The sequence below is a fragment of the Dasypus novemcinctus genome, chromosome 2 (assembly GCF_030445035.2).
Source record: "Dasypus novemcinctus isolate mDasNov1 chromosome 2, mDasNov1.1.hap2, whole genome shotgun sequence".
Taxonomy (NCBI): Eukaryota; Metazoa; Chordata; class Mammalia; order Cingulata; family Dasypodidae; genus Dasypus; species Dasypus novemcinctus.
The window spans coordinates 37,162,669-37,186,499 of NC_080674.1; the positions used below are offsets into that span (position 1 = coordinate 37,162,669).

General features: G+C 39.4%; 2 protein-coding genes and 1 long non-coding RNA gene across 4 annotated transcripts in view; 1 reads left to right on the forward strand and 2 right to left on the reverse strand.

Annotated features, from left to right (window-relative positions):
* On the reverse strand, positions 1–13,714 carry AMACR (alpha-methylacyl-CoA racemase). The gene is made up of 5 exons (XM_004447766.5): positions 13,468–13,714; positions 11,275–11,418; positions 10,175–10,335; positions 5,431–5,617; positions 1–757 (listed from the first exon to the last, which is right to left on the reverse strand). Exons 1-5 carry the CDS (start codon positions 13,712–13,714, stop codon positions 348–350), a joined length of 1,149 nt encoding a protein of 382 aa, XP_004447823.1. The 3' UTR covers positions 1–347.
* Positions 13,715–13,845: 131 nt separating this feature from the next.
* On the forward strand, positions 13,846–19,484 carry LOC131280484 (uncharacterized). Its single transcript, XR_009188097.1, has 2 exons — positions 13,846–14,097; positions 16,065–19,484. It is a non-coding gene; the product is annotated as an uncharacterized lncRNA (long non-coding RNA).
* A 1,611-nt stretch (positions 19,485–21,095) lies between these two features.
* The window catches only part of C1QTNF3 (C1q and TNF related 3), a 34,423-nt gene continuing 31,687 nt past the window's right edge, over positions 21,096–23,831 (reverse strand). For both annotated transcript variants that reach the window (XM_058307646.2, XM_058307644.2), the window contains exon 6: positions 21,096–23,108. In XM_058307646.2, coding sequence (XP_058163629.1) covers positions 22,949–23,108 — 160 coding nt within the window. In that variant the 3' untranslated portion in view covers positions 21,096–22,948. The remainder of the gene's footprint in view (positions 23,109–23,831) is intronic.

A 23,831-nucleotide genomic window follows, 5' to 3' on the forward strand; every position in this document is an offset into this window, starting at 1 on the left:
CACTAGAAAAAAATAAAAGCTTTATTTAATAAAATGCATTAATTCATTTAAAATATATGCATTTAAATATTTTAGCATCAACAAATACACTCCATTAGATAAAATGAAAGGCATGAGAACTGTCAGAAATCAGCATTAATTGAAAGCATTCCTGAATCAAAAGCCCTGACGTTAACCATTTTCAGAATTCAATGATTATTGTGTAATCAAAGTCTTCAATTATTTCTTGATTAGGACAGGTGTTCCACCATGATACCGTTTTTTCACATTTCCAAGCATACCATCTTATGTACTATTCTATACTGTAAAGGCAATCTTCAAACACACTTGAGCTGAGGGACTGGACATCAGAGATTAGCTCTTGGCTTATTACTCTCAATAATTTTATCTGCGTGAAGCTGATCAATCTCTTTCTGGCTGACCCCAAATTCTCTAAGTATCTCTTCAGTGTGTTCTCCTACAAAAGGATCCCTCTCGGAAGACGGAATGGCTGGGGTTCTTGAGAGCAACGGGGCAGGGCGGGGACTCACACCCTGCCCCCCATCGGTGATAAATGAGCCCCGTTCTCTGTTATGATCATGGTGGGGAGCCTCTTCCAAAGACAGAACAGGGGTCACGCATGCATCTGTACCATCAAAGATCTGACACCACTCTGCCTTTGTCTTCTTTGCAAATACTTCTGCAAATGTCTTCTTCATTTCTGGCCAATCAGTCACGCTGTGTTGATTAGGAAGTTCGTGAGAATTTAGCCCAAGTCCTGAGGGAAAAATACAACTTCTTAAATTATTATGCTTTGGGTACAGAGGTTCTAATTAATGAAATTGAGTTTTAGGCTGGTCACATTGTCTCAAATAGGATGTTTACTGTGTAAGGGTTTTTCAAATGGGTTAAGGGAAGAAAATCAAGGTCAGCCTGAAGTTGAAGCCAAAGGCTAGAGAGGGCAGGCAGACCCTTCACTGCCAAAATCTTATTATTTACATTTCATTTCACCAAAAGTAGTCTATCTTCAATGGTCTAGTTTCCTGAAATTGATTTCTTCCTTCTGAGTAGGCTCTGAAAATGAAATTTCCTCATGATGTTATTATCTGTCACATTGAATTAAAACAACTCCATATTTTATGATATGCCTAAACCCTACAAAAAAATAAAATACAAACAATTTACACATGACTAGCTCAGTTTCAAGGAAAAAGCCTAAAGACAAATGCTTAAATTCAGGATCATAATTTTATAAAGAATATTCACTTCTCTTTATTTTGGTAAAATAAGAGATAAAAGAGGACAGTGATGTTTAACTAAATAACCTCTTACAAAACTGCCTTTAACCAGGAAGAAAGGACTTGTTGGTAGCCAAAGATGCATGCAAACCATACCTGTAGCACAAGGACAGAAAGTCATCAGCCAGCCAGCCAACAGTGGGCATGCAGACTTTTCTGTCAAGCAAGAGGGGGCCTTGAAGGGCCCATCAACACCACAGGGCAGAGGGGATGAAGCAGCCACCTGGGGCTTTAATGGGGAGGATGATGTCTCTGGCCTACAACCTGGCAGCAGATTTGTGCTTCCTTCACCTGTGCTTCCCTTTCAGTCCCTTCTAACTCCAGTGCTGATTGAATTACCAAACAGGCCACTTAACTGGGATTGGTGAAATATCACTTTTCTTGCTTCATGTATGAGGCATGTGAGTAAGAGTGGAATGATAATAATAGTGTGCTCCTTATGCACAATATTCTGTCTAAGTCTGGCCCAAGTTAACACTTTTATCATCCTCATCTTCCCTGTCTTGGTGAAGCTCAAAAGCAAATTACAAACTACTCTAAAGATGCAAAGGTCCCTATAGAAGGTAAGAAGGCAACAGGCACTGCAGGTTCTTCTTAAGGTATTGAAGGATACACGGAAACAAAAACTTACACTGTTCTGGATTTTTGTAAATGGCAACCTATGGGATATATAAGTAAATGCTTTTCTGTAGCTGTTTGTCCCATACAAATACCTGGAAAGATATGGAGCCACAGTTTCAGATTTGTTGCCATAATCTACAAGGAAATATTTATAAAGAGATCTTTCATTTTGCTCTCTCTTTCCTGACTGCCCCAAATTCTGTGATTGAAAAGCACACAGGCGGCGGACTTGGCCCAGTGGTTATGGCATCCATCTACCACACAGGAGGTCCATGGTTCAAACCCTGGGCCTCCTTGACCCGTGTGGAGCTGGCCCATGTGCAGTGCTGATGCACGCAAGGAATGCCTTGCCACGCAGGGGTGCCCCCCCGCATAGGGGAGCCCCACGCACGAGGAGTTCACACCATAAGGAGAGCTGCCCAGCGCGAAAGAGAGTGCAGCCTGCCCAGGAATGGTACCACATACATGGAGAGCTGACACAACAAGATGACGCAACAAAAAGAAACACAGATTCCCGTGCCACTGATAACAACAGAAGCGGACAAAGAAGACTGCAGCAAATAGACACAGAGAACAGACAACTGGGGTGGGATGGGGAGAGAAATAAATAAATAAATATTTAAAAAAGAAAAGCACACAAAATAAGCAGTTATCCAGAAGTGGTGATGTAGATCATAGCTACTGTCGGAAACAATCTGGCATGCCTTTTATCAAAATGTGATCAGAATCCTAATACTAAGATTGGAGCCAATAAATCCTCTCTCTAACAAACTTTAGACTTGAGATTATACAGATCAGAGTTGATATACTGGATGGAGGCACAACTTTGAAAATGTAATTAATACCACTGAGATGTATATTTGAAAGTGGATAAAATGAAAAATTTTAGGTCACACATACTAGGGAAAAAAACATAGAACTTTACGACACAAAGAGTGAACCTTAATGTAAACTATGGGCTATAGTTGATAGTATTATTATAATAATACTGTCTCATTAGTCATAACAGAGGTACCACACTAATACAAAATGTTAAAGAAAACTGTGTGTAGAGAGGGGAGTATATAGGAAACCTGTATTTTCTGCATGATTTTTTCTGTAAACCCACAACTGCTCTAATAAAAAAAAAATTAACTTTTGAAAAATATTAAATAGAAATTTAAATGTTTGTAAATTCAAAAAGAAAAAAATGGCCAGAAAAGCAAACTGAAATTTTTCCTTCATTGAGTTTCATATAATCATGTCTTAAGAATAATTTAAAAAATAAAAAATGAAATAAATATTACAGTACAATAAAGAAAAGAGGAGTTGGGGATGTGGCTGTGGCTCAAGCAGTTGAGCTCCCGTTTAACATATGGAGGACCTGCGTTCAATCCCCAGGACCTCCTTGTGAAAAAGGAAAAAAGACATCCCAGACCGGCACAGTGTGGAGCGCAGTAAAGCGATGCACCAAAAAGACAACAACACAACCAGAGAGAGAGAAAAAAGAGGACTAGACCAATACTTTTTAAATTGTATAAATGTAGTTTGTGAAAACAGAGGAAAAAACTTATACCTACGTGTTGATCCCTCACAGTAATGGATAACAACAGGTATCAGCAAACATTTTCTGTTATGGGCAAATCAGTAAATATTTTAGGCTTTGCAGGCCATATGGTGCTCTGCGCTTGAAGTGTAAAAGCAGCCACAGACAATCTGTAAACAAATAGGTGCAGCTGTGTTCCAGTAAAACTTTATTCACAGAAACAGGAGGCAGGCTAGATTTGGCTTCACAGGCTATCATCTGAAAACCTTGAACAATCACATTATAGTTTGTTTTCAAGGAAAAGGTACAATTTATATAACTATTAAGTCATACCACTCACTGATATAATTTTTATTTTCTTATTCCATTCTTTACTTTTAAAACAGTTATCAAAAAAAGAAATTTCAAATTTAAAGATATTTAAGAGTCAGTAAAATATTTCACATGTGAGCTATAATCTTACACTTTGCATTCTGTTTCGCTATTTTAAATTTTAAACACAATAAAACTTTCAAGTATCATATAGGCCACAAATGAAATAACTCCAGTTCTGTTTCTTCATCTTTGCAATCACTATAAAAATGATTTTGGGGGAGGGGATCTATTGTTTAAATGCAAACTGTGTCCAAAATGAGTTCAAATAATATTAAACTCTTAATCCGGAAATGAACTATGTGTGTTGGGCCTAGATTGTATAACTGGGAGTACTCTGAATTAACTTCTACATAGAGCAAGCACAATGCTTACTAAAAGATAAGTAATAAGAATTGCTAATAAAACTTACATAAACGTTATAAGAACTCAGAAGAAGCTGTAGCCATTGTTTAGAGTTCAGATCAACAAAAAATTTTTTTAGGGAGGAGTGCATTTTATCATTGTCATTTAGAATTGCTGATGCATAGCGATAAAAAGCTATCAGATAGTTAATGTTATTATATTTAAATTCTCTATAGACAATGTACCCTCTTGTTGCCTACACCCAAGACATCTTGCTCCCACCACCCAGCCCAAAGTACAGCATTCTTCAGTTCAGAGTTTTGAATTAAGAATTTCCAATTTTAGTTTAAATTTCTGGAAAGAAAGATGCCCTATATGATCTAAAAACATCATTCTGTTCCTCCAGTTTTCCAACTACATTTACACTGATGAAGTTAATCAGGTATTATAAAGTGGTTTCTGATGTTTGCAGAAACAATGATTCTACTTATTACATCTGAAAAGCCATCCAACTAAACTAAACTTAAAAGTAGATAGATAAATGCCCTGTGACCAGCTTGCTACACTACTTCAGAGAATACTTTTAAACTTCTTAGATAAGAAAAATGCCCTGTGACCAGCTTGCCACACTACTTCAGAGAATACTTTTAAACTTCTTAGATACTAAATTTTCTATAGTGGATTTAAATTCAAACCTTTTACATTATTACAAAAGAATAAAATAATCCCAGTCCAATTAGTTAATCAGGGAAGAATATATCCCATATTTATCTGCTAGTTTATGGCAACATGCCAGTAAGACAAGAATCTACCAGACAGGTAAATTGCAGCAGCATCAAGTGATAGTAACCCATTCCAACAAAAACCTTATTCACCAAAATCTCTATAAGCTTTGGAGATGGCTGAAACTGAAGTGCCATAAGAGACACTACCGAGGAAAAGGAACTAGTAGAACCAGCAGGGAATTTCTAGGGAAGAAGAAGTAGGGGCACGTAAGGGTAGGTTAAACATCTAACACTGCCAAGCATGAAATGTAATAAAAATGTTGACCATTCCACAAAAAGGGCTAATTATTTTTTTTATTTAATTAATTTACAGACTAGTAAAATTACTTGTTAATTTAGAGAAAGGGAGAAAAGTCCCACAATATAAAAGTGGCTATATAATTAGATTACTTAGAAAGTGGATATAGAAGAAAAAGATAAATGAATTTCAAAAGGTCCCAAACTAGAGGCTAAAGAACATCCACAGGCAAAGGGCAGGGAGGGAAGCATGTGAAAGTTGAGTTACCTTTGAGCAGCAGTGCATAGAACTGGGGTTCTAGGGCTCCAACAGCCAGGAACTCCCCGTCTTTAGTCTTGTAAGTTGTGTAGAAAGGGGCCCCACCATCTAATAAGTTCTGTCCTCGAGGTTGAGTCCACAGTCCTGTATTTTGTATTTTCCATATAAAAGAACTTAAATATGCTGTTCCTTCCACCTTTGAAGAAGAATATAATAAATTCCATATAATTCAATTTTAACAGCATGACCAACTTCTGGTTTTTTATATTTATGCAAAAATGCTTCTTTGAATATATCATTCTATCTTAGAACAGAAGATGTACATCTAATTACACATCTTTGGTATTTCTAGAAAGTGTCTTATATTAGATTTAAGGTAGAATAACAACTGGCCGCACTGTTTAGTTCAGAAAATATAAGATTTAGAAGGATCTACTTGTTATTCAATTAAGACTGACAAAATGTTCATAATTTTTTGACGCTAGGGAGGGTAAAGGAAGTTCATTATACTATTCTATCTACTTTTATGTATGTTAAAAACTCCCTAGATAGTCAAAAATAAACATAAAGAAGTTGTTTACAAGTCCATCTTTTGAACACAATACCAATTAAATACATATACACAGACATATGAAGCAAATCACATTTTAAGTTAAGTACTATTACAGTTAAATTTAGTTTATTCTAGCTTGACTCCAAGTCCTAGAAAACTATAGTTTGAGTATTTAATATCTTATATTTAATCACTAGAAAGTTACAAAACAAACATAACCATATGGTTGGCAGGTGAATTCTGAATCAAGACAAACTAGTTCCTTCCCTCTTCACCCAGACGTAACTGGAATGGATTCACACCTACAGATACAATTATCACCAAGTTCAAATGCAAAGGGAACACGCACAGGCCACTGGCACAATTCCATTTCCCTATCCATATAGATTTTATGATCCTAATGATTCCTGCATCCCAGCAGAAGGTCATCTAAACATCCTTGTCTCAGAGGACACCAACAGAGGGGTCCCATTCCAGCTGCGAGCAGGAATATCTCAAGAGTTGCTGGCTGTGAAACAAACATAAGATAAGTCTTGTGAATATATCTCAGTTCAGCTTAACTTGAAATTTCATGCACGGGTGAATTTATGGCTGTGACATTTGTCTTCATCAAAAAGGGGAGTTTGTATAAGTGCATATGGAAGTGTTTATATATATATATATATATATATATATATATATATATATATATATGTGGGTGCACTGCTCTGTGGACAGTAACAAGTGAACTCAAAGGTTGGGATGCCATATGGCACTATCGGTAGCTTTGAAACTGAGGTTCTGAATATTATTTATCTGGCTTTCATATATGCAGGTCAAAGAAGTGAGAGGTTTTTAGACACTACAGTGAGACAACCTTAAAACAAAATATTTCTGCTCCTTTGTGTCATGACTCATTGAATGTAAATCTAAAGTTTTAAGGCAAACTGCTTAAAATGATAGGCATTTCTAACTAATCTTTATGACTCAGAATTTTCCTAACATTGGGTCCAAAACAAAGTCTAGTAATAAACTGAAGAGTGAAAGTGACTAGACTATCACCTACAGCCCAAATTTCAAATGTCTGTGTTTATTAAAACAGCTTCATTGGTCCAACAGTATAATATATAAATATTAATGGAAACTTAAAAAATAACATTATGTTAATAAAACACCCCTTCAATCTCTTTAAAAATACTGGCTCTCCTACTGACACTGTTGAAAAAAGGAGGCACTAATAGGAATTGTTATGGGTCTTAGTGGGCTCACCCAGACACAAACAGGCTCTGATCTAAGCTTGCCTTTACTTAGCCTCCTAGGAAGATAAAGGACCAAAGAGACAGCAGTTACATCACCATCACCGTGGCACAAGGCCTGGCCTGGTGGTGGCCATGCAGGCACCTGCTTCTTTTCCCCTCTCATCCACATGCCGTGTATGCTGCCACAGACCTGTGGCACCCACCTTACTTAGACCTGAGCTAAGATGGTCTGGGTCCCCGTGACACAGGGAAACTGCAGCCTCCACCTCCCACCAGCCTTTTATACAGTTCTCATCGTGTAGGTCAAGGGTCTGCATACCAACTGTCTTCATTTTCCAGGTTGCTATAACAATATCCACACAGTGGGTTCACTTAAACAAGCATTTATTGTCTCACGGTCGTGAAGAGGGGAAGTCTAAAGTCAAGAGGTCGGCAAGGTCGCCCTCCTACTGGCATCAGCAGTGCTGTGGTGATGGGAAGTCCTCCATCTCACAGCGATAGCTCTCTCCCCTCGCTGGCTTCTTCTTGTGCCCTTCTCTGACTGGGTCTGAATTTCCTTTCTTCATAAGGCCTTCTGCTGTCATTGGGCTTAAGACTCAACCTGATTCAATCTGGCCACACCTTAACCAATAAAATCTGTAAAAGGTCCTATTTACAAATAGGTTCACACCCACGGGAAGGCAAATTAAGGTTTAAGTACATGACTTTTGTGAGGTAGGAGATTCCATTCCCAATACCAACTCACAGTCAGGTGTGGTCAGGTGGGGTCCCAGGGATCAGGGGTAAATACAGCAAATGGACCGCACATTCCCCAGTTATCCTAGCTCTACAGTTCCCAAAGAAACAGCCTCTGAAGAGAAAGATTCCAGGTCTTCACAGACAGGCCTAGATCCACCCAGGTCTGCTGTCAACGCTTTTCTACCAACGGATTCTGCTGCTAAAAAAATTGAACACGACTGACCTATAAGAATAACGAATAAGGTATCTGGAATTTCATGTCAGAGGGCCTGCGTTCAGTGCTTCGCCCCTTTCCAGTCCTCTGCCTTTGAGGAAAGCAGGTAACTCTGAAACCTGAAAGTCTTCAAATGGGGGTAAACATACCTCACTCAGGGAACTGTGTGGATCAACAGAGGGAATACCTAGGTAAAGCACCTGCAAAGTAGCTGCTGCTACTGCATGCTGGAACTGTGCCGGGACTGAGCCAAGAGCCGGGGGATAGAAAGGTAAGTCACACACTCTTCCTACCCAGAACACTTCAGACACAAAGTACAATGTGGTATGCACCCTGATGACATTATCACAAGGCACAGAAACAGAACAGAGCTGGGAGTGATGAACTTGTGAGAAGGAGAAGGGAGCAGGCAAACCAAGAAGGCTTTGGTGAGGAGATTCTGGTAAGAAAATTGTTTCATAAAGGTTACCAATGACCCAATCCAATATCCTACTTTTTAGTCTTTAAACTACTTGAGGTCTTCCTTGACATTTAACCCTCTTGAAGCTGCTCTTTTCTTGGTTTCCATGATAATACTCCTTCTGAGCTCCCCATTTAGCTCTCTTTAGTCCTTGACATTTAACCCTCTTGAAGCTGCTCTTTCCTTGGTTTCCATGCTAATACTCCTTCTGAGCTCCCCATTTAGCTCTCTTTAGTCCTTGCTTCTCTTCTGCCCTCTCAGACCTAGAATGTCCATCCTTAGCTCTTCTCACTTCCCCAGGGGGCCACACAGTCTTGCATGGTTTTATATATCCAAACTCCATAGTCCCTAACCTCAAGTGTTCCACCTGGAAATCTCCAAGGCATTCCAAACTTGAAATGACCAAAACGGAATTCCTTTTCTTCCAATATAATCATAATAATGGCAAACATCTTAAAGCCTGCCTACTCTATGCCAGGCACAGTTTTACATGAAATCAATTCATTTAATTATTATGACAATGATATGATACTATTATTATTCCCATTCTAGAGGTACAACTTGCTCCAGATCATACAGCTGATAAATGGCAGAGCTGGGATTGAGGAAGTCGGCCACCAGAGTCTGTGCTCTTGACCCCGGGGCCACATTGCCTCATCCTGCAGCAGTCCTCAACCAGGACCCAGCAACACTGTCCACCAGGTCAGCCAAGCCAACAACACTGGAGCCTGCACCGCTTCCCTCACCACCCATCCATTACCAAATCCTGGGAATTTTACATTCATACATTTTAAATCCAGTCCCACCTTACTTAGTACTTGCCATTGTCTCTTAGCAACAACCTAGTAACTGGACTCTGCCTGTAGTCTTCTTTCCCTCAAACTCATTCTGCATCCTACTTTCAAAGATCTTCTGGAATGTAAGTGTAAAAAAAAGAAAGGAGTTCAAATTGGGCTCTTTTACCAACTAGCTCCAAAACACAGGGTAAATTTCTATGTTTCTGTCTCCTCCACTTCAAAATAATAATGTATTTCAAATGGAGTAGATGTTTTGAGGATTAAAAGAGATTATAAAGGGATAGTGCCTAGGATAAGTGATGCTTGGTATATGACAGTGAAAAAAAACTGAAGCATTATGATATGTCTCACCTACAAAATGCAGCAGGTCTGTTTCCCTTTAGCATCCTTAGGAATGAATCTTCTTGACCTGCTGAAGGAGACTTCCTGAAGCCAGTTTTGAATGAAGACTGGCTGAAAACTATTTTCCAAATACAAGAGAAAGCTTGGGGGAAATTATTGGAATGCAAGAAAGGAATCAGGTGAGTCACGAAAAGGTGAGATAACTGACTCCATGAACAAGTGATCAAAATATGACCATTTTAACTAGTGTAAATGATATGAGGCTATTTTAAAGTAAACGGTATCCTTGTTAACTTAGGTCCAAACTTCACTTCTCATTTATCTTGCCTTGTTCAGAAAAAGATTTAAAGCAGCCATATGCTGTATTTAGAAACAAGCAGCGGTTCATCATTTTCCCGAATTAACACTTACCATGTTTGCATCAATGACCTGGCCTTGGCCTGAGCGGGTGCGTTCAAAAAGAGCCATCATAATACCTAATGCACACATGAGGCCACCACCTGCAAAGTCAGCCAGGAGATTCAGCGGTGCCTGTGGATTCTCACCACTCCTGCCGAGTCTAGACAGAACACCTACGCCATCAAAAAGCAACAACAAGGATATACTAAATGTAAATTTAATAAATACATGAACATCTTAGAGAAATAACCAACTCCCCAGTTGCTGACCTTAGAGAAAACTAATAATGTTTTTCCTAATCTGAACCTATTCAGCACACTTATAAAGAAGATTTCCCTCAAGCCAGGGCTCCTTTTTTTTTTTTTTTTGTCTTATATTCTCTCTAAAACTTTAATCCATCTGGCATTTTCCAAATTCTATTTCTAAGTTTTAACTCAATGAGTTTTGGGAAAAGTGAATTTAGTTTATTGCTTTAAAACAGTACAGTGGACTCCCATTCTTAATAGAAAAACATGCAAGAAAATAATCACAAACTAGAAAAGAAAGGGATCAAATTTTAAAATAGATGTGAAAAGCCAATTCTACATTCCCTATTTTCCTCAACTTTTAAATGTGTACTCAGAAAACTGAAGACTTCCATTAAGTCAACACATACAGTTCTTAGAATTCTAGAATCAGGCTATATTCTCACAGGCAAAAACTCTAAAAATTTGATATTAGGACATGAAAACTGGGGAATTTTTCCAGTATTCACAGAGATCTGAAATGATGACTCATAAGCAATAAAATTCTCAAATAAGGCACCACAGGAGTGTCTTTTTTCCTAGCAGTGGCTGACCCAAGAATTGACCCATAAATAAGTAAGTAAATGTTACTAGTAAGAGTATGTTGTCCCTCAAATATATTATGGCAAGGGGGTAAAAAAAAGGTTAAGAATGATTATTCTAAGAATAAATGGTTTTTAAACCATCATGCTTTGCTTATTGATAATGACAAATATTTAACTCTTCAGCTTTAAAAAATATTTTCTTAATTAATGTAACTATAGATCCTGACTGGGAACAAATAAAAAGTTTATGGGAAAAAAAGTTTGTTTTTTATTCCGAACATACCTGACAAAGCCAAAAAGTTGATATCATGACCTGATACTTTAGAGTATCTTCCTGACTGGCCAAATCCACTCAACCTGACATAGATGAGCTTTGGATTGTCTTGCTGCAGAATCTCTGGGCCAAGCTGCAGTTTCTCCATGACACCTTAAGAGAAATTTAACTTTATTTTTTAAAGAACATGAATAGAAGATGAATGTAACCCCTTCTTTGTAACAAACATAAAGCAGGTTTCTTACAAGTAGTATTAATAACATTTGTTGTAGGCTTCCAGCATGCTTCCAGTGATTATGGACCAAAATAGAAAAGTAATTATTTCTGGAACATTCTACCTCTAGATACCATTTCCTTCTGAAACCTTCCTATTTCTTTCAGACATATCCAAGCCTACTCAGTACCCTGTGCCAGCTTCTTAACCCATTAGTCAATCTGTTTACTCTTTCTAATCCTCTCCCTATTCACTTATTTTAAATGGTCTGTTTTCTTGGAACAGTTATCCTAGGTCTGTCTTGGGTCAACAATCCACTTTTAGGAGCTGCTATTCCTTTTCTCTTTCTACACCTGCATCAGTGTCTACCACTTTCTGCCTCAGACTGTACTTGTGAATGTATATATACTATCACCCCATCAGCTCCAAAGCTCCTCTAGCAAGATTCATGCTTCAACTGTTTCCACAGACTCCTGGAGTATCTAGCTCAGGACCTTTGCATAAGGACTAAGTAAACACTCGTGGAAAGAAGATTAGCTAAAAGCATCTGTGAGCTCTTAGTGACCAATGTGTTATTGCACAAAACCCAGGTAACTGTTATCTGAAGTCTCCTGGAAATAAGAATAATAAATTTATATAATAAACTTATTCTTAGTCTCTCAAAGGCTAGGATAAATCCCACCAATAGAACTCCAGTCATCCACCAACTCCCTTGCCTGACGGCTCTGTGTTTGGTATTCACAGCTCTACCTTCCTCCTAATTGCGTCACCTTGAACAAATTATTTAACCAAGCTGAGATTCCCATTTATCTGTAAGTGGGAGATCATTAAATTAGGATGTAATCCTAATTGTTATCATTATAATAATCCTCAATTATGGTTTTGAGGAGTAAATGAATTAACACATTCAAATACTGCTGGCACCTACAGGACATTCAATTCATTCCCCAGACATTTACTTACTTCCTGCTATATAGCAGGCAACATTTTGCATTTGTACTTGACAGTATTACTCAGTCAGGTATCTGAGAATGGGATGGAGTGGTACTAGACCAAAACCAATTTTAAAAAGGCTGTTAGACCAATGTCACAGTTGTTAGAACCGCGTGGAAAGGATCCTGAGTCATGGTAAGGAAGAATGACTTTATCAGTGATTAATAAAAGGGGGGTGTGGTGAAAGGCAGATTGGTGTCAAGGATGAAGGATGAAGTACAGGTTTCTGATTCAGACAACTGGATGGATGTTGGCTCCATTCACTGAGATTAAATACAGAATGAGGATACTCCATTTTTGGAAGGCAAGTTGATGAACTCAGTTTGGGACTGGTAGAAGCTGAACAGCCCAATGGCAATATCCCAGGCTTGTGTATTCCAGCAGGCTGCAGTTCTGAAAGCAGGAGGCAGTTACAGCTTTGGGTATAATCTGCCCATAAAAAGTGAAAACAACGGAAATGGACATGGCTCCTGGGAGCAAAGAATAGAACAAGTAAAATGGGCTGAGGCTGGAACTTGGGAACAAAGGCATTTAAGGCAGGGAGTGATGGCCTGGTCCGTGGATGGCTTTACAAGGTACAACAACCTCTGAAACAGTAGCAAAATGACTGTGACTATATGCAATTTTCCGGGGAAAGATTCTACGGTTTCCACTAGATTCTCATAGGCCTCACAATTACCCTCAAGTAGTTAAGGAAGGGAATTATAGGTCAATCAGGAGAAGAGACACTTGTGAAATCAGAGAAACATTAAGAAGAATCAGGACAGCAGTAGCATTTTCGAATCCAAGAGTGGAAGACCGTCTTAATGGGCGAGTGATCAACAATATCAAATGCAACAGTAAGATCTGCAAAGGCTGGGACAGCAAAGGCAAAAGGGCAAAGGTGTGGCGGGCGCAGCCTCAGTTACACTGTCAGGCTCCCTCCCTTCTACAGGAACCTTTCCCCAGTCCGGCCCCGTGTCGGGCCAGCCGTGGAGGAGGAAGCCGGGGCTCACCGTGGCGGAAGGGCTCCAAGAGGACGTCCACCTTGGCGACCAGGCGTCGCAGCACCGCGACTCCCTGCGGCCGCTTCAGGTCCAGAGCCAGCGAGCGCTTGCCTCGGTCCAAGTAACTCACATGGCCGGACCCGCCGGGACGGTCCACGCGCATCACCCGCGCCCCGAAGTCCGCTAGGACCATGCCGCAAAACGGCGCCGGGGCCAGGCCGGCCAGCTCCACCACCGAGATTCCCCGCAGCGCCATCGCACGGCGTAGCCCTTCAGACGCGAGACAACCACTGCACCACCCGGCCTGGCCTAAAGTCCTGCGCCGCCGGCCGCCAGCCCCGCCCCTCGACCGAGCGCACCGCCCAAGAGCGCGTGGCCTTCCTCGTGCGCCTGCGCATGGTCGCGGAGCCTGCGCAGTGGCGCGATTCCGCGTCCGACCTCTTGGAGTCGCTGACAGGCAGCCGGCGCCGCTGCTTCTCTGCTTTTTGTCAGGCTCCGCCGAGTCCTAAACTAGCGCGGCGTTGATCATCGGAGCTTATCCCTGTAACTGTCCTTTCTAGACGCTTTTATTCTCGCCGTTGCGATGCCCTGCCTTTGCGCTGTTTGAGCCCCTAGTTCTGTCCGGCCCTAAAGAAATAAGTACGTAAATACGTTAAGAACAGTGCAAACTAATTTTCTTCGGTAGGCTGCAGATTGTCTCCTTCACCGCCACTGCTCCTTAGCTACCGGATGATTTCTTCCAGAAACGGTTTGAGTTCCCCACTGAATGTGTCCAGTTTTGAGTTACAAACTTCGTGGGTTACGTGGCTTCTTTAAAATTCTTGGGTGGGCATCGTATGTGTTGTGTCCTGGGTCTAGCCACACGAGGGACACGACGTTAGTATGAGAGGATCACTGGGGGGCAGTGTTCATCAGAGCCAAGTGAAAGACACTGAAAATAATTTAGATTGGTTACCACCACTTCTGCGGATAATTAGTTTCTGGTACTGTATAACTTTAATGCACAATAGTTTTTTAAAATACAGTAACATTAACATAGATAGCCCTACTACTTTTACAAGTTAGGTTTTCACTTCTTTGTATAGTCTATAAGGAGGGAGCGGGACATAATTTTTGACAGCTCTTGGAATTTAATAGAACCAGCAGTGGTACAAGAGAAACCTCTCCTCTAATTCTTTGATGGGAGCGTGGGTTTATGTATTTTGAGGGTGGCGGTAAACGTGTAGGCAAGACTTCACAATCTTGTAATCAAGATCTTTTGGGCAGCGGACTTGGTCCTGTGGTTAGGGCGTCCATCTAACACATGGGAGGTCAGCGGTTCAAACCCCAGGCCTCCTTGACCCATGTGCAGCTGGCCCATGCGCAGTGCTGATGTGCACAAGGAGTGCTGATGTGTACAAGGAGTGCTGATGTGTGCAAGGAGTGCTGTGTCACGCAGGGGTGTCCCCCGCATAGGGGAGCCCCACGCGCAAGGAGTGTGCCCGGTAAGGAGAGCCGCCCAGCGCCAAAGAAAAGTGCAGCCTGTTAGGAATGGCGCCGCACACACAGAGAGCTGATACAGCAAAATGATGCAACAAAAAGAGACATAGATTCCCGTGCCGCGGACAATAACAAGAGAGAAATAAATAAATAAATCTTTAAAACAAAAAAAGAAATAGATCTTTTGGGCAAGCTTGAGCTAGTCTCCATCAGTTTAGTTATTTAAGAAGTCTGGTGGCTTTGCAGAAGAGAGCTGCCTCCCACCTGATCCTGACACCGTTTTGCCTCCCCTCTGAATTTCCTTCTTGTCCTGGACGGTATCCCATGTTCTTAGTTGAGTCATAAGATTCTTTACCCCCTCCCCTTTTGTTTTATTTTATTTTTTTTAAAGACTTATTTATTTATTCCTCTCCCCTCACCCCACCCCGCATGGTTGTCTCTTCTCTGTGTCTATTTGCTGCGTCGTCTTCTTTCTCTGCTTCTGTTGTTGTCAGTGGCATGGGAATCTGTGTTTCTTTTTGTTATGTCATCTTGTACTTTCGTGCTGGGCGGCTCTCCTTATGGGATGCACTCCTTGCTTGTAGGGCTCCCCTACATGGGGACACCCCTGTGTGGCATTGCACTCCTTCTGGGCATCAGCACTGCACATGGGCCAGTTCCACACAGGTCAAGAAGGCCTGGGGTTTGAACTGCGGACCTCCCATGTGGTAGACGGATGCCCTAACCACTGGGCCAAGTCTGCTTCCCTTGTTTTATTTTATTTCTAGAAACTTGACAGAGAAATTACAAAGAATGGTATAGCAGACTCCAGATTGACACATTATATCATTATATTTTGTGCTGCTTGCATCCAGTCTTTTTTTTGTTTCTAAAAAAAAATGTAGATGTATAGTTTGAGCTAATAATCAAAGCGGACTGTCAAGTCAGAGTCACATGAGTCAGGGATCTCACCCAGCATCAAACTTTACTAATAATTTCAAAGATACTGAGGCTCAGACAAAGCAGAGTTCTGGAGAATCTTACGTGACTTCTCAGGTCCTTTCTCCTGGCAAATATCATTAATTTTTTACCTAACGTACAGTTGATATGGAGATTATACCAATCACCTTTTTCTTTTTCTTCCACAGGAATCCTGGTACTAAAGGGAGTAAACTGATCATAGACCAGCTGCTTTTAACTCCAGCTATAGCTAAAGTCTCCTTTAATTCCCACCCCACTTGCACTTCTTTACTTACATCACCCCATCATTCCAGGGACAAGCATTCCCATGATTTTGATGTATGGCCTACAGTCCACTGTATCTATCTATAGTTATGTCTATCCTATTTATAAACAATATTTTGATAAAACAAAATATAGTATTATTTTGTGGTTTTGAATTTACATAAATGATGTTATATTATACTCATTGTTCTGAACTTGCTTTTTCACTCCATCTTATGTTAATTGGTCTCATTTCTACTCCTTCCTCTTAGATCAGTGTGGATTCTTGGCTAAAATACAAAAATAATTTAGTAGAAGTAAGTCAGGTGGTTTACAGAATTGCCAGGAAAGCTGGAATTCAGGTCATTGGTGGATGCAATTTAGTCTGGGTTGTTGGAGTCACTTGCAAGTCTAGTTAGGATACAGAGTCTAAGAGACTCTCCATTCACTTCTGCCCTACTGGACTACTGCGCTTTTCTGAGGATTTGCACCATCCTAAGGCTGAGTCAAAAGGACAGAGACACTAACTTGAATGGGCTCCCACTGACAAAAGTGGAATGATTAAATTAGAATTATAACTGCAGTGGATTGAAACACATTATATATTTGAAAAATCACACATTCTGAATAACACTTTTAAAATTCCTCATTAGTCACCTTTAGAGATTGCTAAGATACCAACTTGTTATTCTAAAATTAGTAAATAAAGGGAAAAATAACCATTTATTTTGCCTTTCCATAGGAACTGTATTTCAGGATAACCAAATAGTTAATGAAAGAATGTCTTTCTTTAATAATTCCCTGTTTTGCAACTCACAGTGAAGTAATGATTTAGAAAATCATCAGTAGGTGCTAAAATCATCAGGGAAAAGGCTTTATAATTTATGAATCTGGATGAGATAACCAGAACCCACTGATCAATTTTAATATCACAAAAAGAGACAATAAGACATTATGTACTCCTGTTATGATACAATAGACAATACCACCCATGAACTGTTCCTGTAAAATTACTGAACCTAAATCTAACCAAGCATTTATATCTCTCTATCCTTTTATAGGAAATATAGGTGATAAAGGAAGATGCCACGTAATACCATAAGATATAACCAGCAAAATCCACAGTCACAATATTGGAAATCAAATAAATAAATAAATGAATAAGGAAGAAATTGATACAGATTTTGAAAAACTTAAGAGCTAGAGAAATCCAATTTAATGCAAAATGTTGTTTTTAATCTTGATTCAAAACATTCTATAAAAATATATTATGAGACAATTAGAGATATGAAAACACTGGGTGTTAGATGACATTATGGATTATTTTTTTATGAAAATGTTATCACGTTTGTAGCAGTTTGATATGGTTATGAATTCCAAAAACAGATATTGGATTATGTTTGTAATCTGATCTGTACCTGGGCATGACTGAGTTATGATTAGGGTATTGTCCCCTCCAAGGGATGGGGACTCACAGACAAAAGGCATGGTAAAAAACAGAGTTGAGCATTTTTGATGTTGGAGTTTGATGCTGAAGCCTTAAGCTGGAGCCCCAGGAAGAGAGGAACCCTGAACCTCCCCCATTTGACCCCTTTTTGAATAGCAATGTCTATAGCTCTTATTCTTTCCCTGACCCACCATTGTGTGTGAAGGGTGGAGGAAAGGGGCAATACATTCTTCTCTTTAACATCACAGATCAACAGATTGAGACACACTGTACTCAACTTGTTGTACTAAGGAACATACCTAAGAAGCCCAATCCACATCTGGATCTGATCTAGATGATTAGATTTTGGAATTTTAACAGATGCTATATAATAGGATGAGACTTTGGAGGACCTTGGGAAGGGGTCAAAGTTGTATATAGGAGGGACATGAATCATTGGGGACTAGAGGATACACTGCAGTGGGCTGACTTTAAGGTGACACCAGTAATTTCCACCCCCTGCTATGCAAGCCCTTGAATAATTCCCTCCTCTTGAGTGTGAGCTGGCCTAATGACTTACTCCTAACCAAGGTGATGGAATGTCACATCTGTGGTTAAGCTGCAAGAAATTGTAACCCTTGTCTTGCTAGCTGACTCTCTGTACTGCCTTCTCAACTTGCAGGATTTTATGAAATAAGCAGCCATTTGGAGAGGTCCACCTGACAAGGAATTAAGGGCAACCCCTAGACAACAGCCAGCAAAAAACCAAGGCCCTCAGTCCAACAACTCTCAAGGTACTGAACTCTGCCAACTGCCTGAGTGAGCTTGGAAGCAGATCTTTCCCCAGTTAATCTTCTCAGATGAGATCCCAGCCCTGACCAACATTTTGGTTGCAGCTCTGTGAGGGAGACAAAACCCTACTGTTGGTGTGATTTTACAACAGATTGCTTTTCCTAAAACATAGCTCTGTTTATGCTGAACCATTGATCAAAATTATTTACCAGTGACTCTTTAGCTGCTGATGTAAGTGCATTCCTCACTTTAGCATGAAGACCTATGGCATTTCTCCTATCCCCCTTCTACCCTTACCTACTTTACCTCCATGAACTATACCAGGCAAACTATACCATATGTGGTTGTCTACACATAGCTTGCACTCTTCTTACCTCTATGCCTTTTTCCATATTGTCTTACCCTGAATGGAACAGTATCTCCCCAATCCTCAGGAGGCAAATCCTACCTATATTCAATATTTTAGGCATTCTCAAATATTGCTAATAGAGGTACAATTTTTTTGGAGGACAACTCTGCAATTTATTTATTGATAATGTTAAAGGTTACCTAAGCCCTGTGCTCCTATGAAACAGCCTAGCTTAGGAAATTCTGTCACCCTCTTGTGTTCCAGGAAACACAAAGAACTTCCCTTCCTCTTATGACTTAGATAAGATTTGTACAGGACCTGATGTTTCTTTCAATAAGACCAGGCACAAACTCTCCAAATTCCTATTCTGTCTCATAAATTATTAGCTGAACCATCCCCACTGCCCAGTCTGAACAAAATGTCCCACTAATTTTACTTGACCAAACTTTTGTCAGGGTTCTCCTTCCTCCAGCGCTTGAACTTTGACCCACCCTGGAGGACTGGAAGGTGGAACAAGTGGAACACCTCCTTGATGGTGCCTGCTGAGAATCAGCTGACCTCAGAGAGAAACATTCCCTGGTCACCTGTCTGTCACGCCACTTGCTCATCCCACACCCCACATTCTGTTCTTTTCTAGCCTTATTTACCTTTTTCTGCCTATTAAAAAAAAGCCCGTTTCTGGCTGACCTTTGAGATGCTTGCAGATCTCAAGGTCAGAACATTCTCCCTATTGTAATAGCTTATTGTAATCCTTTTGAATAAAATCTCTTTACTTAAGTCTGGATTTGTTTTTTATCTGATGTTAATTGACAATCTTAAAAATGTCTAGACCTTTTTAATAAATAATTCTACTTCTAGAAATTTAATCAAAGGAAATAATTTTATGCACATGTAAGTATTTGAAAAGTAAGAGTTTCTATGGCAAATTATTTGTAATAGAAAAAAAATGGAAAAAGTAAAAATATGCTCAAGTGGAAAATGTTAAATAAATTATGCAGCATTACAATTATCTTTTTCAAATGATCCTTAACTACATTCAAGAATGCTTCTAATCTGTTAGGTCAAACTAAAGAAAGATGCAAAAATATATGTAAAGTGTAATGTCAAATATTGGTTTTATTCCTATATTTAAAATTAAAAACTACAAACATTTGCAGAAAAACCCTGAAATAAATACTTCAAAGGGATAATAATATTTAATGTTTGGTGGGATGATTTTTATTTTTTGTTAGTACTTCTATGTATTTTATAAAATTTCTACAATGTTTACAATCAGAAAAGAAAAAAAAAGACATTAAGCAAAATAACACTCTAACCATAACAAAGCAGCAAGCCATATCTAGCCATCAGATACCATCTTTTCCACAAGGTTTGCACACACACACACCCTTTCTCCCCCAAGCTGGATAAGGTTTCTCTCTCCTATGAGTCCCTAGCCCCTTGGCTCTGTTTTTTCTTATTCCATTAAGGAGAAAAATCATGGAAGGTAAAACTTGTACCTTAATTACCATAGTAACCCGTGGATAAGCACAGAACCTTGCACAAAGGACATACTTAATAATACTAGCCACATCTTTTGGAATTTATATTTGCATATTCCATTACTTGTTTGAATATTTTTTACTCTAGCTTTTATTCACAAAATGCTGAAAAAAAATTCCTTCAATATAATTGCTTTGTTGTCCAAAGGATTTTCTACACTGGAATGTAACTCAACCCATTCTTTATGTGAGGGAGCTCTGCACCGTTGTGCATTCTAGCAGCAAGCCAGAACCCACTGGGGCATGGACTTCATTTTGAATTTAGAATTAAAAAGGTGGTTGCTTAGACAAAACATTTCAATTTCCCATGACCTACTGTCTCCTTTGTAGCAATACAGTTTTAGGAAGACTTGTGAACTCAGTGTTTTATGTTTAATTCTGGTCCTAGGTAAAATTGTGAACACATTGATATTTATCTTAGGCTTCTCCTATCTCCCTTGCTAATCACTTTTTCTCACACTTGGGACTTGTTATTTACAAGCCTGAGATGCTTTCCACCTGCCTACAACCAAACCTTGAGTGTCTCTACTAAGGGGAAAACTGGAATTTAGGCATCAATATGGAAAGACTTCAGATGTACGACAAAGACCCTTCCTCTTAGAGAGATTCAGATTTTGGTATGAGACCCTTGATACATCAATATCTTAAAGACAAAAAGAGCTGAAGTTATAACAATGGATAACTGAAAAGTGGAGGTTTTCTAGAGGTAGGTAACCCTGCCCTGTGCCCATGTTTCCAATGTGTATGGCTCTTCCCATACTGGCATGAATTGATTTTAACTTTATATTAACAAACCATAGTGACTTACAATTTTATGACTATTAAACCTTAATAACACTTAAAACAGTAAATTTAACAAAGATGTGTTTATTTCCATATATTGCTAATTACATTTTTCTTGCTACAGTTTTGTGAAAAGGCATGCCAAAATGTTTGTCTAAGTCAATTTGTTAGTACTGTATATTCTTCAAATATGAAATTCCTTTGGGCAAAATGCAACATTCAAATATCTATTAGCAAAACTTGTCTACAAAATACATACAACATTTGGGAATAGTAACCCCCAACCCACACCCCCACAGTCCCAGGGGAAAAACATATACAAAATCACAGATATAAGATACTGATCAAGCACAGTACAGCTAATATCGCTTTAAGATAGCATTGCATGTGGTTTCAGGAAGGGTTTAAAAATATTTGTGGATCAGAGAAAAGGGGCCAAAGGCTGAGCTGAGATGGAAAACTCTAAGTTAATTGATAGGGCAACCCTAATTAGTTCTCTTTGCCTTCTACTGTAGGCAGAAATCAATACAAGTAAATGCATAGTTAGGAAGCCTATGTGGAAATTGATATTGTAATAGAAAATAAATTAAGGACTCATTACTTCTATGGGAATTTCCTATACAATAATTTTCAGGTAGGCAGCCCTAAAGTACATTCTAAATATGATTTTATATAAGGGTAAACACATATCCCAATAATGCTTTCTTTGTTTAAAATAAACTATCAACTTCTCTTCAGGTACCATCCTCAGAACTTATGGCCCATTTTTGGGAATATTGTTTTGGCAGCAAATCTTAATCCTTTGAGAATAGATTTTATTGGTGGGGGCACAGACATAGGCAAAAGTGAAACAGCACTTCCTACAATACCTGGTTCATAATAGCTGCTCTGTGAATACTGAGCATACATGATAATAAAGGAAGTCATATCATTTTGATTAAATAAAGGATTCTGAGATTTTATGTGTCTCTTAAATGGCATACCCTTACATTTTCTGTTAGTTTGACAACATATAATTAAAGTTCATTCAATATGACATGTCAGTGCATGTAAAATATAAATTTATTGGGGGTAATTTCTGAATCAAATGAAATGAAGAGGATAACTATCTATTCCTCGTAGACCTAAGGTCACCTAAATGATTCTGCAGGGCAGAGCCAACAGAGAAATTAAGAAATACCACTAGAGTCAATCTGAGAAGCCAGATCTGATAAATCCAAGTCTGGAGCATGAGAAAATTCTATTTCCAAATCTTAGAAGACAAGATTGGATTACAATAGTGTCCTCATTGGAAGGAAGAGTCAAATATTTGTGGGCCTTGTAAATATTTTTGCTACATAAAAACTATCTGAATTACTAGCAAATATTTATACTTTATTCATGAGTATTGACTCACTGGATCAAAGTGTTACTTCCTAGTCCAGGCTTTCTACATTTTTCTGTATACCTAGGTCCTAGCAAGTGCCCCTCTCTTTGTCCCAGACCCATCATAATCACTGCGCCTGTTCTCTGAAATGTTATAAAGAACCATGAACTCAAAACTTCAGGGATTCCTATAAGCTGGTTCCAAAATGAGAAAAAAGTAGCCAAAGACTTTGCAAATGGCTGCTTTGATGGGAGCAACTATTTCCAACCTGCCTCAAAGGGAGATTATTTTTTAGGTGCTTAGGGAAGAGTGATAAAGGTGCAGGGTATATTAGTCAAGGTTGCTTGGGAACACCATTCGGTGGTTATATTCTTCTGAGCACCTGAGATATCCAACGTTATTGGTGTCCCGCAGCACAATTAGCAATGTAACATATAGATATATTTTTAAAATACGGCATATAGAAACCTCAACTCCAATGTGCCTCAGATCATAGCAATACCATCTCAGTTACAAGGCTTCCCCAAGGTGGAGCTGGTTTATTCACATATTTACTTAGTTTCAAAGAGAAGGAAGCCTGCAAAGGTAGAGAAGCGTTGGTGGTCCCCGTGGAGAGCACCATTGCCCATTCTCAGCCAAACCTCATCTCCTTTGGCCAGCTTCAGCACTGCATGGTTGCTAGATGTATCGGATTTCCCCTTTGTTTCGTAGCTGAAAAGAAAAAAGGGTATCAGCTACTTAGTTTTCACAGGAGATGGTTGGCTCTTTACTAAAATCTGTCCTTCCCTTCTATCCCAGACCTTCACGCATTTAAGTACAGTCCTGTGGTTACATTCCCTAAATTGCATGTAGTCAGAAATGTACCACTTCTAGACCTGGCCAATAAAACTCTCAATATAACTCTCATGAACATGCTTCCATGCTGCTTCCCCATTATGACTTTCTGGAATGGTAATGACAGTGGAAATCACACATTGAAGCCTGGGTTCTCAAAGACTGTCATATTTACTCTGAACTGTTCTATGAGAAAGAAAGAAATTTCTTTTATCTTGGGGTCATTTCATTTTGGGTCTACATTACAGCAGTTTAGCATACCCTAATCGTGGCAGATTGAATTATGTATTCTGATTTAGACATGTTCTTAATCTCAAACTACATTCCTATGCATGTGAACTTGTTACAAATTGGATCTCTTCAAGATGTTATTTCCAGTTAAGGTGTGGCGCCACTGAATGAGGGTGGATATTAATTGGGATTACTGGAGGCCTTGTCAGCAGAAAGTAGGAGCCAGAGTTGGAAAGGAGGCTATAGGGAAGAGCCAGAAGAAAGTAGAAACCAGAAGAGCAAGAAGAAAAGAGAGGACATCACCATGTGGTGTGAGGCAGGGATTCAAGCCAAGGAGCCCAACGGACTGCTGCAAGCCAACCCCGGAAT

Bases quoted from the DNA above. Each gene is read 5' to 3' on its own strand.
- AMACR (XM_004447766.5), bottom strand. From the start codon at position 13,714: ATGGCGCTGCGGGGAATCTCGGTGGTGGAGCTGGCCGGCCTGGCCCCG. The intron at 10,336-11,274 runs GTATGTTCGGAA...TTGATGGCGTAG, and splicing joins CAACTTTTTGGCTTTGTCAG to GTGTTCTGTCTAGACTCGGC. The intron at 5,618-10,174 runs GTAAGTGTTAAT...TCTTCTTCAAAG, and splicing joins AGGTCATTGATGCAAACATG to GTGGAAGGAACAGCATATTT.